Below are 17,599 nucleotides of genomic sequence, written 5' to 3' on the forward strand. Positions count from 1 at the left end.
ATGACAGCCTTCCAGCATTACACAGTCTTGTTAGAAAAATGGCTAGTCATACCTTGAGCAGAAAAGTCTGCAAACTGTTCCCCCCAACTGAAGTTCTCTCAGCTCAACAGTCCTGCATGGGAACAGCAACTGATTTTAGTTACTGCTGCTAAAATCATACTCCTCTTTTAAACAGAACTCTTCATCTCTTTCTGTTTCAGAGTAAATAGTACATACCAATACTATTTCAAAATAACAAACTCTTGATAGAAGAAATAAAAAACTACAACTAACACCACAAATTCCTCACCATCCCCGTGGAGATGCTACTTGTTCAGAGCGTCAAGGAGAATGACAGGGGGGGCGGAGCCTGGGAGGGGCTATATGGACAGCTCTTGCTGTGTGCTCTCCTTGCCATTCCCTGTAGGGGAGGAGAATATCCCACAAGTTATGGATGACGCCGTGGACCGGACACACCAATGTTGGAGAAACTATACATTTTTTAAAAAACTTTATGGGCTATATAAATAGATCATCTACAAAACATTTATGCAAAGAAAAAAATGTGTGTATAATGTCCCTTTAAGGACAAGGCATTTCTGATTAAGACTTCCCCAAAAGACAAGAGCATTTTTAGCATTTTTGCCATCACTACATTTAAACAGAAATAGAGCCTTGTTTTTTAATATTTACCTATCAAAACTATATATTTTTTTAGTAGACAATCCAAAGTATTGATCTAGGCCCATTTTGGTATATTTCATGCCACCATTTTACCGCCAAATGCGATCAGATAAAAAAAATTGTTAACTTTTCACAAAATTTGGGTTTCTCACTGAAATTATTTATATACCACTTGTGCAATCAAAATTTTTTACAGGTGAAGTCCAGAGAGAATTCATACATGTTTTAGACCTTCAGCTGAAGGGTTCCATAGAAACAGGTATAGTTTTGACTAACACGTATTGCAAACCGACTTTTGGAAATACAATTCTTCATGCACAGTCGTATCATCCAAATAATTTGATTAGATTCCCAGAAGCCAATTTGTGAGGTTGAGAAGAAATACTAACTAAAACCAATGGTTTGAACAACAAGTGAAAGAGTTGATTGACAGGGTTACTTGTAGGGAATATGATATGTGTTATTTGAATAAAGTTTTAGATGAGGTGAGATCACAATCCCCCAAGAGAGAAAATATTAGGAAGAGATCTGGGTTTCATCATAATTAAGTTGTTTTCTTGACTGAGTATTGATTACAGTTTGACAAAATCGGTGGGATATTAAGAAACAACCTTTACATTCTAAGGGGTAACAATGTTTTGGCCTCATTGATGAATGACCTTAAATTTGAGTCAAGAAAACCACCGACTTTATTTTCCAAATTATGTCCAAATTTTGTTTGTAGTAAAAAAAGAAAGGTACTTTCAAGTGTAATACTAGTTCTTGTGTCACCTGTGAAGTTATCTCATTGGGTTTCACTTTTAGAAGTTCTACTATACAAGTTTAATTTGAAATGCAATATTATGCAAATTGTGGAACAACTAATTTTGTGGCCTATCTTCTTGAGTGTGGTTTTTGTTCCCAGTAGTATGTGGGACAAACATCTAGATGGCTTAGGTCTAGAATTGGGGAATACATGAGAGATGTTAGGAATTACAATAAAGATTCAGCAGAAGCTATGAATTTTAATTGTTCACACTTAACTAACAATGCTAAGTTTTATAAGAAAGTGATTGATTTAGCCCTTTTGCCCCTAGTCGGCTGAAAGATATAAAATTCTGTAAAAAAAATAAATTTTCTGGATTTACAAATTGAAAATGAGGACCCCTCGTGGTTTAAACCAAAAATGTGATGAGTTATTTTGTAGAATAAAATAAAATGTATCTTAACTGATTTGTAACTGTTGCAAATTTCATATTTTTGAAATTGTATATATATTCTCTGTTAGTTTTGTATAAGGTAAGTTTTGTAATGAATAATTTTTGTAAGTCCTATTATTTTGTAATTTGCCCTATCTGGTTTTGTTTTTATTTTTATACATGCAAATATTGTTATGTATATATTTAGTACCACGGACATAGAACATCTGAACATGCGTTACATCAATTCTGATAGTGTTTCTGTACCTTTAAATATGAGGATTGTGTTTACATGTGTAACATATGAGTAAGTGCTAGTAGGTGGTACGAAACGCGTAAGGAATTCCCCTCCGTGTAAACTTTTTAATTAATGGAATAAAAGTTATTTTCAATTATTTTATTCCCTGGAGTGAGACTTTTGTGTAACTTTACATATGTCTGAGGCTGGCGCAGCTGTTTTAGTCTGCCCCAATCAGCAATGTTTGTGATTGACGATTGCTCTCTCACCTCTGTTTGTGAGGCAGCGTGTTGGGCCTAGAAGCGGCATTATGTGAGTTTTGTTCTGTTAAATTAGTTAAAAATGTAATTTGTTGTTAACGAAAGTCGTCTCAGCTATACAAATATGCACCTTCATGGTAACTGACTGTAAGCAAAGCCAACAGTACTCAAAGGAAAAACATCAACTTGTTGTATGGCCTCTTATTCTTCATCAGAGCACCCCACAACAATTACACAAAACTGTAGTATAAAAATGAGCAGTTTTGTATGTTTTATTTTAGGATTTGTTTTTCCCCAGAACATAATGAATAGATGATCAATTACAAACTATCTCCCATAGAAGGTACATCTGATTAAATCTGTCTGTTTGAATATATCTAAATGTTATACTTCCAGTAGGGGAGCTATATGAGGACATGTCCCTAGGCTTTGGTCAGATAGAACACGTGTGCTTGCACCTGATGGTATTACAATGTACTGTATACAAAAAAAAAAAAACAGATCTGAATGATCTACGCATGCGCATAACTCCCAGAAGGTTGTGTCAGTCACCCTGTTGTTTGGTTTTCACACTCGGGCGCAGTGGGCTGGTACCGGAAGTGACGTCATAGGGAGGTCTCCGCCCTGTTGTTGTTGTTGCTTCTGTCATCGTTCGGTAACATGAAGTGGATGTTTAAAGAAGATCACTCGCTGGGTGAGAGCGGCGGGCACCGGGCAGTTTGATCTGTACGACCCTCCTTGCCTGGCAGCCCCTGCATGTGCCCCCTTTGTTACCCTGTAGCGAAACTGCTCTTTATAGCTTCCCCTACTGCCCATCAACACCCAGGTGTATCTCCATCCTGCCATATACACTCCCCGAGCTTGACCCATATCCCCTTCCTATAACCTTCTGCATGATCGTAGCCCCATTACCTTCTACCTGATGAATCTTAAATCGTTACTAACACCCTTGTTACTTGACACCGTTATGTAAATATGACTACACTCTCCCAGTTACTTCCATCAGCTTCTGTTAACGTAGCACCTGTACAAGTCCTGTCAGCTGATGCCTCTAGTCACATAGTATTTACTGACCTACACAACATCTATTCCTGTGTTCCTGTAGCCGTTATGCTCGGAGTAAACAGATTACGTTACAGAGATACAGGTTATTGTAGGCCTGCTATAAATCTTCCCAACACCAACCCCTCTGCTTTATACAGCTCCGTTTATCACTATTAGTTTCTATTCACACCCTGCTTCTTTCACTTTGGTCAGTTTGCTCTTCTTTCGTCTTTATTTTTGCTACTATATCACTCATGAATCATTAACCCCTATTTGGCCGTAGCCTCTTTATTGCAGCTTTCTTACACAGTTATTTTCCTTCACCTCGTTTCCCCGTTCTCCTCATGTGCCCTTCACTATTTTATGATGATATCTCCTAATTCTACTGTGTTTGGCAGCTTTTCTCCCATTCTCATGAAGGCTTTGACCCCTTTCTTTTTTTTACCATACCCATCTTTCTTGTGTTCTATGCACTTTTCTTCTCTCTTTGTTTACATCTCATTTTCCAAAACCCTAACATTTTTTACCCCTTGAGCCCCATAACAATTAAATTTACATTTAACTTTCTCTGTCTCCACACATATTTTCTAACATCCTCTTCCCCCTAGTAATATTATTTCTTCCATTTGCATATTGTATCATCTCTTATTGATTGAGCTGTTTCCATGTCTACATACTCCTCCATCTATGTACTTATCTGGACATGTGTTTTCTAGCCTTTATTGTTATAAGATCACCAGGAAGCAGGGTCCTTTAATCCTTCTGTCCCAGATTGCATATTCTTGAGTTATCTTTATTCGTTGTACTCTGCATATTGCTGAAGAACCTCTTAGGACAAACGAATATAGTCAAATAAGTATGCAATATACAAGAGGAAACATTTATTGTATATAGGGGGAAATGAGACAATGATTCATATTTTGTCACATTACCCTTCAATTCTTACAGGTTTAAGATTTTGTTGCATTTACTTAAAACATTTTGTATTACTTTATGGGTTTTTAATCTAAAATAGGAAAACATCCAGTATTTAGATTTAAAGGGCCATTGCAGTGAACAAATACATGGTTTAATTTGTTAGAGCATGTTATTTAAACACTAGCGACCCCGCATCTCTATGTTAAACCCCTGTTAAGGGGTTACACACACACAGTTAAAGTACTGTTTAAGAGCTGCAGAGAACTGCTGGTCCCAAGCAGAAATAGGCCTTTGTTCAAAAGCATACATAGGTAGGCTCAGGAGCAGCAATGTATTATTGGAAACTAGCTGCTAATTGGTGACTACACATATATGCCTTTTGTCATTGGTTCGGCTCACACCAATGTGTTTAGCTAGCTCCCAGTAGTGCACTGTTGCTCCTTCAACAAAGCATACCAATAGAATTAAGCAATTTTGATAATAGAAGTAACTTTGAAAATTGTATGCTCTGAGTCCTAAAAGAAAAAAAATGGGTTTCATGTCCCTTTAAGTATGTGTTTTTAATCCCATTGTAGGGGTTAAACATGTAGAGCAACAGGGATGCTAGTATTAAAATGACATGCTCCAATGAATAAGAGAATTTACATTTCCCATTATAATGGCCATTTGCAGCATTGCTTGTGTTAAAATTACACACACTAATCAATTGGAGCAAGTCATTTTATTACTATAATGTCCCTTTAAGTGTAAAGCAGTTGCAGCAGAATAAAAGAGCAAGCACAATATACATAAATGCAGACATTCGCTTGTTTGCATTACACATAGACCAAATGGGATCATATCAGAAAAAAACATTAGAATGCATAATATATGTAAAAACATTAGTCAAATTGCAGCAACAAATGTTTTCCAATACTGAGTAGACTGCATTATAAATAGATTTCTTCATTCTAAATAATTAATGAATCGAGGTAGAAAATTCATGGAGAAATATCCATAGCCAAAGTACTTTCTCCTTTGGATAAGATTTTCAGATGAAGCTAGTCTATGTCTGTTCAACAGAATGTAGAGGAATACAATGGTGCACAGATACTGACAAACCATCTAACAATAAAGGGACAATGTACTGATTTTGTCCCCTTTATTGTGCTCCCTCCCAACAATTCATTTTGCAGGCTTGAGTGATTTATTTATTTATGTTACAAATATCTAATTTACCTTTATTTTGTTATTTGAAAATAGTTTATTTTGTCTGTTGTATCCCCACATATACTGAATATTTCAATACTTAAGTACTGGTCTGGAAAACCTATTTAAACAAAAATGTTTAGAAGAAATCAAGCTTGCAGTGAGGTAATGGGGCATAGAGATACTAAAATGTTCATTTTCCATTGCTCTCTCTATGTATTGGAGGATTTGGTGTAAACATACAGATAAGCTAATGAGCTCTGCTCTCCTTTGAAGTTTGATTGGGTTTTGGTTTCAATTAATAGAGGCAGCTATTATATATATATATATATATATATATATATATATATATATATATATATATATATATATATATATATATATATATATATATATATATATATTCCTGGACAAATGGATGCACTCTCAGGTCTTTTGGTGAAGAAAAGTAAATACTCTTTAATGAAACGTTTTCGGGGAATTCCTCCCCATCATCATGATGCTGATGATGGGGAGGAATTCCCCGAAAACGTTCCATTAAAGAGTATTTACTTTTCTTCACCAAAAGACCTGAGAGTGCATCCATTTGTCCAGGAATATTTATTGCATGTTTGCACCTAGGCAGATGTCCACAGGAGGGTAACACTGTACACTGGATGGTACTATATATATATATATATATATATATATATATATATATATATATATATATATATATATATACTTTCCCCATACTTTTTAAACTGTGCAGCTGGTATAACAATTAATTGTAGAAAGATTAAGGGGAAACCAATTTTACAGTACGCAGTCCATTTAAGGCATTTAAAGGGACAGTGTAGTCAAAATTAAACTTTCCTGATTCAGACAGGGAATGCAATTTTAAACAACTTTCCAATTTACTTTTATAATCAAATTTTCTTTGTTCTCTTGGTATTCTTTTTTGAAGGCTATACCTAGGTAGGCTCATATACTGATTTTGAAGCCTTTGAAGGTCACCTCTTATTTCAGTAGATTTTTATTAACCTCACATCTAGAACGTGCTAGTTCATGTGTGCCATATAGATCACATTGTACTCACTCCTGTGGAGTTACGCAGGAGTCAGCACTAATTGGCTGAAATGCAAGTTTGTAAAAAGCACTGAGATAAGGGGGCAGTCTGCTAGATACAACATAATAACAGAAGTAAAACGTGTATTAATATCAGTGTTGGTTGTGCAAAACTGGGGAATGGGTAATAAAAGGATTATCTATCTTTTTAAACAATAGACATTTTGGAGTAGACTGTCCCTTAAACTGCCATAAATAAATCATTACATACATTAGCCCCTACTCGACTTTATGACCATGCCGTCCTAACTGTGCTGGGCTTTAGCGCAGTTAGGACGGCATGGAACACCCTAGCCGTTTGGCTGTACTGAAGACAATGGCTCTTCCTGAATGGGATCACGACCTGGAGGGGGTGCCTAATGTCATAGGCATGCCCCCCCTGACCCGATCCCTGATTTCAATTTGTTTAATTCGGAATATTTTTCTGATGTAGACAAATTAGGCCCGTCATGAAAGGGTTACATAAATTTAATTAAAAATAAACCGATTCATGTATATACCACAATCCAGCATTTTTAAAAAAAAAAATAGGGTTCAATGCAAATATTTCAAATACATTTATGATTTGACGTTTTATTACCTGTAACATACATACTCCATATACTTGGCCAACAGTTGTTGTAATAACAAAAACAATAAGCAGTGGTTTGTACTTAAAGGGACAGTCTACACAAAAATTGTTATTGTTTAAATAGATAGATAATGCCTTTACTTCCCATTCCCCAGCTTTGCACAACACCTTTACAGCAACATTTTAACTTAACTTCCTAGAACACACAGAGCAGCAATTTAACCCCTCAATAGACCTTTACATTCATGGTTCCTGGGGCAGGATCATATGCTTATAGGACATTGCACAGGAAATGGGAAGAGAGGAACAGAATTAGGATGCAGAGGGGAGATGAGTAGCTGTAAATGCAGAAAGGGGAAAAAGTAGCTGTGAGCCCATTTGGCACATTGTGCACTGCCTCTGTGAACGCTGGGTCAGCTGCACATAATGCACTGTAGCTGTGGAATGGCTGTACTGGTGCATGCTGCAGAGGGGAGAGGTGTGGCAGGGTCACCTGTACATAGTGCACTGCCTCTGTCAGCACAGGGCCATTGTAGCTAGTGATTAAACCATTTCAGTTTCAACAAACAGGCAATCAAGAATTGAAATCACTTCTATTTAACAAACTTGTAATATGGATTTACCGTTGCATTGCTTGCAGCACACACAGCACTAATTTAATCACTTTGTGGATCTTGAAGTAAGGTCACCAGGGTACCATACCCTGTTCTGGCTTTCAGAGAATTTCATGGGGGGGGGGTTTGAAGGGGTCGAGAAGAAAGGGGGGAAGAGCACTGAGCTAGATCATGCACACATGGCAACCCTGGTGGAGGTCTCTAAAGGTCTTGTTAGTGGAAGCTGCAAATATTGAGATGCAACTGTGACCTCACTTCTTTGCCAGGAGTAAGTAAACATTATCATACATTCTTTTTAGCACTATGGGAGATGTTCAGTCATTAAAAAGGAGATGTAGAAACAACTTGCTGAGAAATTCTCTGGCATTTTTCTGCTGTAACCTAAGGTGGAATATGACAATAGCATATACCCTAAAATAAATAAAAGGAACTTTTTCCAAATTAGGATGGGACCTGTATTGGGAAAACTTAAATGGTAGTGCAAGTAATGGTTTATAGTAAAGATGTGAAAAAATAATTAAAAAAGTATTTGAGATCAGTTGAATAAAAGTAAAATAAATACAGTAAGTACAAATTAAGGTTTGATGGGTAACAAGAAAATTAGATGAAGAAATAACATTAAGACAAAATAGTAAATACTTAATATTTGTATATTTTCCTCTTTCAGAACACAGGTGTGTGGAGTCAGCGAAAATTCGGGCCAAGTATCCAGATAGGGTTCCGGTAAGGCAGCCTTTGGTTTATCTGTACTTAATGATTACACCAAAAAGCTATAAAGTGTGTGTGAGCTTCAGCAGGTGAATGTAGCATTGAGCCACACCTCAATTTCAGCACCACCATGTGCTGTGGAAAACATATAGATCCCATGACTGAGATTCATTAGGCAAAGTGAGATTATCCAAAGCCTTGCTTTTCATACTTATTAAAGGGACAGTATCCGCCAAATTTCATATAACTACATGTAATAGACACTACTATAAAGAATAATATGCACAGATACTGATCTAAACCTTCAGTATAAAATCTTTTAAACACGTATTTAGAAGCTCCTAGTTTAGCACTTTTTATGAGGTTAGGCTGGGACACCCACTGAAATGGGGTGGGAAAACAGGATCAGCAGACAATCCCCCCTCCTCTGCATATGAAAAGACAGATTATACAAACAGGAGCCATGGGAATCTGCAGACATCAGTACACATCTAACATTTTGGGGCTTGGTTAGGAGTCTGAAAATCAGCACAATGTTATTAAAAAAGCAAAATTATACTCCCAGATGGGCTATATAAATGGATTATCTACAAAACATGTATGCAAAGAAAAATCTAGTGAACAACGTCCCTTTAAAGAGCTATTATAGTGGAAAAATGAAATGCTCTAATTCGTTAAAGCATTTCATTTTAACCCTAGTGACCCTGCAATGCTATATTTTTAACCTCAGCAAAGGCGTTAGATATCTATGTGTTTAACCTTTTTGCAGGGGTGTTTGTTAATTCTAACACATTATTGGATGTCATTTTCCATTAAAGGCCCTTAAATGAAAAATGAACATTAAAAACTGTCTCACCTTGCCAGTGCAGCATGCATGTACCAGTGAAAATGTGAATTTGGCAAATTCTAAGCCAATTTCTTTTTTCATGTTCTCATGAATTTTGGCTGTATTAGATCATGATTAACTGTAAATTAGATTCAGCCGATCCAAAGATTAAATGGTTATAATTCCTCAGAGTGCACTTTTAGTAACCAGGGAAAGGGCCAGAGGCAGCTGTGACTACTATTTTCAAACACAAATATCGTGACCTTTTTGTCTTTTAGTGCTCACAAGTTAACTGCTTAAAGGGATGTTAAACAGTCTGTTTCATTGTTGTAATACAAAAAGCACTAAGCTGTGTCTTATGCTTAATAGAAATAATTGCAATATGTATTATTCATCTATTTAACCTCTTAACCCAATAAAAGGTATATATATATGCCATGCGGTACTTTGCTTATCGTACCGCACAACGTTTATATATGTCGAAGTTGCAGGAAGCTCCAGCAGTCCAGCGGAGAGCTGGAGTTCCTGAGCTCATGGTATCTGTCTTCATATGGAACTGGAGCCCGATCGGTGCTCTGGTTCTATATAAAGGCCAAAGTATAAAAGTCCTCCTTTAAATGCACAGGCTACCTTCCCTAGTGAAAAAGAATGATCTTCCTGGAGTCCTTCTGAAGTAATGGCTAGTCCAGACTAGTCATCAGAAGCCATCCTGAAGTATGCCCACAGGCCAAAATATTTAAATGAGATGACTCTAAGGTCATTCATTGGCTGTTCATGCTTGTGGACTAATCAGAAAGGTAATCTGCTAATCATTCTGAAGTTATCACCCATACTTTTTTCCCTTAGCTGATTACTTTACATGCCTGATGATGTTCAAATAACTTCTAAAGTAGTTTGATGATAATCAAATAACTCCAGGATGGTTTCTAAAGTAATCCAGTTTGTCTGGGGTATTTAGATTTTTTTTTATCAGTGTCTATTTATTTTTGTCTGAGGGAAATATATTCAGTGTCTTCCCAAACCCTCCAGAAATTTTAACAAAGTTTTTGACATCCATAGAGACTTCTGTGGTTATAACACATACCAGGTTACTGCTAAGTAGTGGGTTTAGCTAAAATAAGATTTCAGAAATGCAGATTTACTTAAGATGGAGGGTGAGAGGATATAATATTGCTAATACTAGTTCTCATGAAATAGTGTTTATTTTTAGACTGATGACCTTCCTTGTTTGCTTAGCAGCTTCTCATAAAAGAGTATAACCGGAGAATGCCTGGCACCACCTACACAAAATGATTTGGCCAAATTAGACAATCAGGGCTGTAGCTGCTGATTGGCTGATCCTTCCTTCTGTACTCTCTTATGGGAGCAGTAATGTGCAGGGTGAGATACTTGGTGATCAGTCAAGAAATACAGTTACAGTAATATAGAATGTAGTCTATTTATTTTAAAGAGACATTAAACCCATTTTTATTTCATGAATCAGATAGAGCATGTGATTTTAAACAACTTTCCAATTTATTTACTTTTAGTATCTAATTTGTTTTGTACGCTTGGTATCCTTTATTGAAAAGGATACCTAGGTAGGCTCAGGAGTTGCTGATTGGTGGCTGCACATATCTGCCTCATGTTATTAGCTTACAAGATGTGTGCAGCAGTGCTCCCAGTAGTGCATTGCTGCTTCTTCAACAAAGGATACCAAGAGAATTATGCAAATTAGATAATAGAAGTAAATTGGAAAGTTGTTTAAAATTGTATTCTCTATCTGAATCATGAAATAAACATTTTGGGTTTTATGTCAATTTTAAGAACAAAATATGTCCTTGTATAGCTCAGCAGTCGTTTTGGTGTTAAAGCCACCTCACATTTTCACTGGTACATGCATGCTGCACTGGCAAGGTGAGACAGTTTTTAATGTTCATTTTTCATTTAAGGGCCATTAATGGAAAATGACATCCAATAATGTGTTAGAATTAACAAACACTAGAAACCCTGCAATGCTAGATTTTTAACCCCTGCAAAAAAGTTAAACACATAGGTACCTAACACCTTTGCTGAGGTTAAAAATATAGCATTGCAGGGTCACTGGTGTTAAAGCCATGCACTTAACTTGTTCCACTTACTAAACTGCTGTTAAATGTGAAATGAATGAACTACACACTTTGATTGCTTGTGTGCCCTATTATACCATGAGACTGTAAGCCTCCTAGGACAAGTAATGACCTATATCTTCTATTGGCTGGATAACAACTCCTCTGCATTATAACCACAAGCCATTTACACTTATACATTTGCACTTTGTTTCTGTGCTTGCCAGGTGATTGTGGAAAAAGTGTCTGGCTCTCAGATTGTGGACATTGATAAACGGAAGTACTTGGTTCCATCTGACATAACTGTTGCTCAGTTCATGTGGATAATTAGAAAACGGATTCAGCTGCCATCAGAAAAAGCCATCTTCTTGTTTGTAGACAAGACTGTTCCCCAGTCCAGGTGAGTCTGCAACCAACTGAGGGGAGAGGAGGGAATCTTTTTTGTGTGTGTGTGTGGGGTTCATGTTTTCTTAGTACATTGTTTGTCCTTGAGAAAATCAAGTTCTTCATGGTGTATAATGATTCAACATATTCATTTAACTTTATATTTGAAATCATTTGTTACAACACTCATTGAAGATAAAGAAACTTAAAAGGCACATGAATCTCAATTTTTTTCTTTCATGATTTAGACAGAGAATACAATTTTAAACAACATTCCAATGTTCTATTATTTAATTTGCTTCATTCTTCAGATATCCTTTGTTGAAGCAATAGCAATGCACATGGGTGAGACAATCAGACAAGGCATCTATGTGCAGCACCAATCAGCAGCTCCTGAGCCTATTTAGATATGCTTTTCGACAAAGGATAGCAAAAGAATGAAGCAAATTTAGATAATGGAAGTAAATTGAAAAGTTGTTTATAATTGCATTCTCTTTCTAAATCATGAAAGAAAGAAAAATGGGTTTCATGTCCTTTAAAGGACCATTATAATGCACAAAAAGTATGCTTAAAAGCATGTCATTTTTGCACTACTGACCCTGCAAGTCTATCTGTGTAACCCCTGCAAAGTGGTTAAACACAGTTTAAGTACTGTTTGGGAGCTGGTCCCGACTCCCTAGCAGGTACACATAGTGAGCCAATCAGTAGTGGCAGTCATTCAGTTGGGTATTGCGACTGATGTTGCTTATTGGCTTACTGTAAAATCTCTGTGTAAAATACATAGAACTGTTACTGATTTATTCTAGTAGGAAGGGAAGTACAGCTTTTAATCTTGCATATTTTTTTTAAAGGGACATGAAAGCGATGCACTAAGTTGAATGCATAATTTCCAGACCATTGAATGTTAGCTAGAACAGTAAAAAAAAAATTCTCTTGTAAGGTGTATCCAGTCCACGGATCATCCATTACTTGTGGGATATTCTCCTTCCCAAAAGGAAGTTGCAAGAGGATCACCCACAGCAGAGCTGCTATATAGCTCCTCCCCTAACTGCCATATCCAGTCATTCTCTTGCAAGCTCTCAACATAGCTGGAGGTAGTAAGAGGAAAGTGGTGTAATATAGTTAGTTTTTTCTTCAATCAAAAGTTTATTGTTTTTAAATGGTACCGGAGTTGTACTATTTTATCTCAGGCAGCATTTAGAAGAAGAATCTGCCTGCGTTTTTCTATGATCTTAGCAGAAGTAACTAAGATCCACTGCTGTTCTCACATGTCTGAGGAGTGAGGTAACTTCAGAGGGAGAATGGCGTGCAGGTTATCCTGCAATAAGGTATGTGCAGTTTAAGTTTTTCTAGGGATGGAATTTGCTAGAAAAAAGCTGCTGATACCGGATTAATGTAAGTTAAGCCTAAATACAGTGATTTAATAGCGACTAGTATCAGGCTTACTATCAGAGGTATATACTCTGATTAATGTGCAATATAAAACGTTTGCTGGCATGTTTAATCGTTTTTATATATGCTTTGGTGATAAAACTTATTGGGGCCTAGTTTTTTCCACATGGCTGGCTTGATTTTTGCCTAGAAACAGTTTCCTGAGGCTTTCCACTGTTGTAATATGATTGGGAGGGGCCTAGTTAAAATTACAGACGGAGACATTCAGCTTCCCTCAGCAGTCCCCTGCATGTTTTAGGAGATCTCTGAAGGGCTCAAAAGGCTTCAAAAGTCATATATTGAGGAAGGTAAAGCCACAGTGAAGCTGTGGCAGTTGTTGTGACTGTTTAAAAACAAAAAACGTTTTTTTCAATTTGTTAATCCGTTTTTTGTATTAAGGGGTTAATCATCCATTTTCCAAGTGGGTGCAATGCTCTGATAACTTGTTACATACACTGTAAAAATTTTGTTAGTTTAACTGCTTTTTCTCCTGTTAAGTGTGATCAGTCCACGGGTCATCATTACTTCTGGGATATTACTCCTCCCCAACAGGAAGTGCAAGAGGATTCACCCAGCAGAGCTGCATATAGCTCCTCCCCTCTACGTCACTCCCAGTCATTCTCTTGCACCCAACGACTAGATAGGATGTGTGAGAGGACTATGGTGATTATACTTAGTTTTATACCTTCAATCAAAAGTTTGTTATTTTATAATAGCACCGGAGTGTGTTATTCCTTCTCTGGTAGAATTTGAAGAAGAATCTACCTGAGTTTTTACTATGATTTTAGCCGGAGTAGTTAAGATCATATTGCTGTTTCTCGGCCATCTGAGGAGAGGTAAACTTCAGATCAGGGGACAGCGGGCAGATTAATCTGCAAAGAGGTATGTAGCAGCTTATTATTTTCTGACAATGGAATTGATGAGAAAATCCTGCCATACCGATATAATGTAAACTCAGCCTTAAATGCATTAGCAACATCTGGTATCAGGCTGTCATGTATGTATATTTTACACTTCAGTATTCTGGAGAATGGTACTTCACTGGAATTGCACTGTGTACATAAGACTTTAGCCTATTTTGCAGGGACTAGCAACAGGCTTTTTAATAACTCTTAATTTATGTTAAACTTTTTTGCTGGAATGTAAAATCGTTTTCATTTTCTGAGGTACTGGGTGAATAAAATGTTTGGGCACTATTTTTCCACTTGGCAGTTGCTTGATCTAATTTCTGACAGTTTACTGATCTCTCTCACTGTTGTGTGTGAGGGGGAGGGGCCTTTTTTGGCGCTTTTGCTACGCATCAAAAAATTCAGTCAGAAGCTCATTGTATTTCCTGCATGATCCGGTTCATCTCTACAGAACTCAGGGGTCTTCAAAACTTGTTTTGAGGGAGGTAATCACTCACAGCAGAGCTGTGAGATTGTAGTTGACTGTGATAAAAAACGTTTATTCTGTAACTTTTTTCTGCTATCAGGGTTAGTTATCCTTTGCTAATGGGAACAAACCTTTGCTAAAATTGTGTTTTTTTTACAAAGATTGATGCTATAACCTTTCAGTTTATTAATTTTCAACTGTCATAACTCTTTCTGTGCTTCTTATAGGCACAGTACGTTTTCATATCATAGTATTTTACTTGAATAGTATTTCCAAGTTGCAAGTTTATTTGCTAGTGTGTTAAACATGTCTGATTCAGAGGAAGATATCTGTGCTATATGTGCTAATGCCAAAGTGGAGCCCAATAGAAATTTATGTACTAACTGTATTGATGCTACTTTAAATAAAAGTCAATCTGTACAAATTGAACACATTTCACCAAACAGCGAGGGGAGAGTTATGCCGACTAACTCGCCTCACGTGTCAGTACCTGCATCTCCCGCTCGGGAGGTGCGTGATATTGTGGCGCCGAGTACATCTGGGCGGCCATTACAAATAACATTACAGGATATGGCTACTGTTATGACTGAAGTTTTGGCTAAATTACCAGAACTAAGAGGCAAGCGTGATCACTCTGGGGTGAGAACAGAGTGCGCTGATAATGCTAGGGCCATGTCAGATACTGCGTCACAACTTGCAGAACATGAGGACGGAGAGCTTCTTTCTGCGGCTGACGGTTCTGATCCAAACAGATTGGATTCAGATATTTCAAATTTTAAATTTAAGCTGGAAAACCTCTGTGTATTACTAGGGGAGGTGTTAGCGGCTCTGAATGATTGTAACACAGTTGCAATACCAGAGAAAATGTGTAGGTTGGATAAATATTTTGCGGTACCATCGAGTACTGACGTTTTTCCTATACCTAAGAGACTAACTGAAATTATTACTAAGGAGTGGGATAGACCCGGTGTGCCGTTCTCACCCCCTCCGATATTTGGAAAGATGTTTCCAATAGACACCACCACACGGGACTTATGGCAAACGGTCCCTAAGGTGGAGGGAGCAGTTTCTACTTTAGCTAAGCGTACCACTATCCCGGTGGAGGATAGCTGTGCCTTTTCAGATCCAATGGATAAAAAGTTAGAGGGTTACCTTAAGAAAATGTTTGTTCAACAAGGTTTTATATTGCAACCCCTTGCATGCATTGCGCCGGTCACGGCTGCGGCGGCATTCTGGTTTGAGTCTCTGGAAGAGACCATTAGCTCAACTACTCTGGATGAGATTACGGACAAGCTTAGAGTCCTTAAGCTAGCTAATTCATTCATTTCGGAGGCCGTAGTACATTTAACCAAACTTACGGCTAAGAATTCCGGATTCGCCATTCAGGCGCGCAGAGCACTGTGGCTAAAATCCTGGTCAGCTGATGTTACTTCTAAGTCTAAATTACTTAATATACCTTTCAAAGGGCAAACCTTATTTGGGCCCGGTTTGAAAGAAATTATCGCTGACATTACAGGAGGTAAAGGCCACGCCCTGCCTCAAGACAGAGCCAAACCTAAGGCTAGACAGTCTAATTTTCGTTCCTTTCGGAATTTCAAAGCAGGAGCAGCATCAACTGCCTCTGCTCCAAAACAGGAAGGATCTGTTGCTCGCTACAGACAAGGCTGGAGACCTAACCAGTCCTGGAACAAGGGCAAGCAGGCCAGGAAACCTGCTGCTGCCCCTAAAACAGCATGAATTGAGGGCCCCCGATCCGGGATCGGATCTAGTGGGGGGCAGACTTTCTCTCTTCGCCCAGGCTTGGGCAAGAGATGTCCAGGATCCCTGGGCGCTAGAGATAATATCTCAGGGATACCTTCTGGACTTCAAATACTCTCCTCCAAGAGAGAGATTTCATCTGTCAAGGTTGTCAACAAACCAAACAAAGAAAAAGGCGTTTCTACGCTGCGTACAAGAGCTTTTGTTAATGGGAGTAATCCATCCAGTTCCACGGTCGGAACAGGGACAAGGGTTTTACTCAAATCTGTTTGTGGTTCCCAAAAAAGAGGGAACTTTCAGACCAATCCTGGATTTAAAGATCCTAAACAAATTCCTAAGAGTTCCATCGTTCAAAATGGAGACTATTCGGACAATTTTACCCATGATCCAAAAGGGTCAGTACATGACCACAGTGGATTTAAAGGATGCTTACCTTCACATACCGATTCACAAAGATCATTACCGGTATCTAAGGTTTGCCTTCCTAGACAGGCATTACCAGTTTGTAGCTCTTCCATTCGGATTGGCTACAGCTCCAAGAATCTTCACAAAGGTTCTGGGTGCTCTTCTGGCGGTACTAAGACCGCGAGGAATTTCGGTAGCTCCGTACCTAGACGACATTCTGATACAAGCTTCAAGCTTTCAAACTGCCAAGTCTCATACAGAGTTAGTACTGGCATTTCTAAGGTCGCATGGATGGAAGGTGAACGGAAAGAAGAGTTCTCTCTTTCCACTCACAAGAGTTCCCTTCCTGGGGACTCTAATAGATTCTGTAGAAATGAAGATTTACCTGACAGAAGACAGGTTAACAAGACTTCAAAGTGCATGCCGCGTCCTTCATTCCATTCAACACCCGTCAGTGGCTCAATGCATGGAGGTAATCGGCTTAATGGTAGCAGCAATGGACATAGTACCCTTTGCACGCCTACACCTCAGACCACTGCAATTGTGCATGCTAAGTCAGTGGAATGGGGATTACTCAGACTTGTCCCCTTCTCTGAATCTGGATCAGGAGACCAGAAATTCTCTTCTATGGTGGCTTTCTCGGCCACATCTGTCCAGGGGGATGCCATTCAGCAGGCCAGACTGGACAATTGTAACAACAGACGCCAGCCTTCTAGGTTGGGGTGCCGTCTGGAATTCTCTGAAGGCTCAGGGACAATGGAGTCAGGAGGAGAGTCTCCTACCAATAAACATTCTGGAATTGAGAGCAGTTCTCAATGCCCTTCTGGCTTGGCCCCAGTTAACAA

General features: G+C 38.1%; 1 protein-coding gene across 1 annotated transcript in view; it reads left to right on the forward strand.

Annotated features, from left to right (window-relative positions):
* The first annotated feature begins 2,913 nt into the window (after positions 1-2,913).
* GABARAPL2 (GABA type A receptor associated protein like 2) overlaps positions 2,914-17,599 on the forward strand; it is a 32,744-nt gene continuing 18,058 nt past the window's right edge. The window contains exons 1-3 of the mRNA XM_053699527.1: positions 2,914-3,033; positions 8,449-8,504; positions 11,630-11,802. Coding sequence (XP_053555502.1) covers positions 3,000-3,033; positions 8,449-8,504; positions 11,630-11,802 — 263 coding nt within the window. The 5' untranslated portion in view covers positions 2,914-2,999. The remainder of the gene's footprint in view (positions 3,034-8,448; positions 8,505-11,629; positions 11,803-17,599) is intronic.

Source organism: Bombina bombina, chromosome 1, assembly GCF_027579735.1.
Source record: "Bombina bombina isolate aBomBom1 chromosome 1, aBomBom1.pri, whole genome shotgun sequence".
Taxonomy (NCBI): Eukaryota; Metazoa; Chordata; class Amphibia; order Anura; family Bombinatoridae; genus Bombina; species Bombina bombina.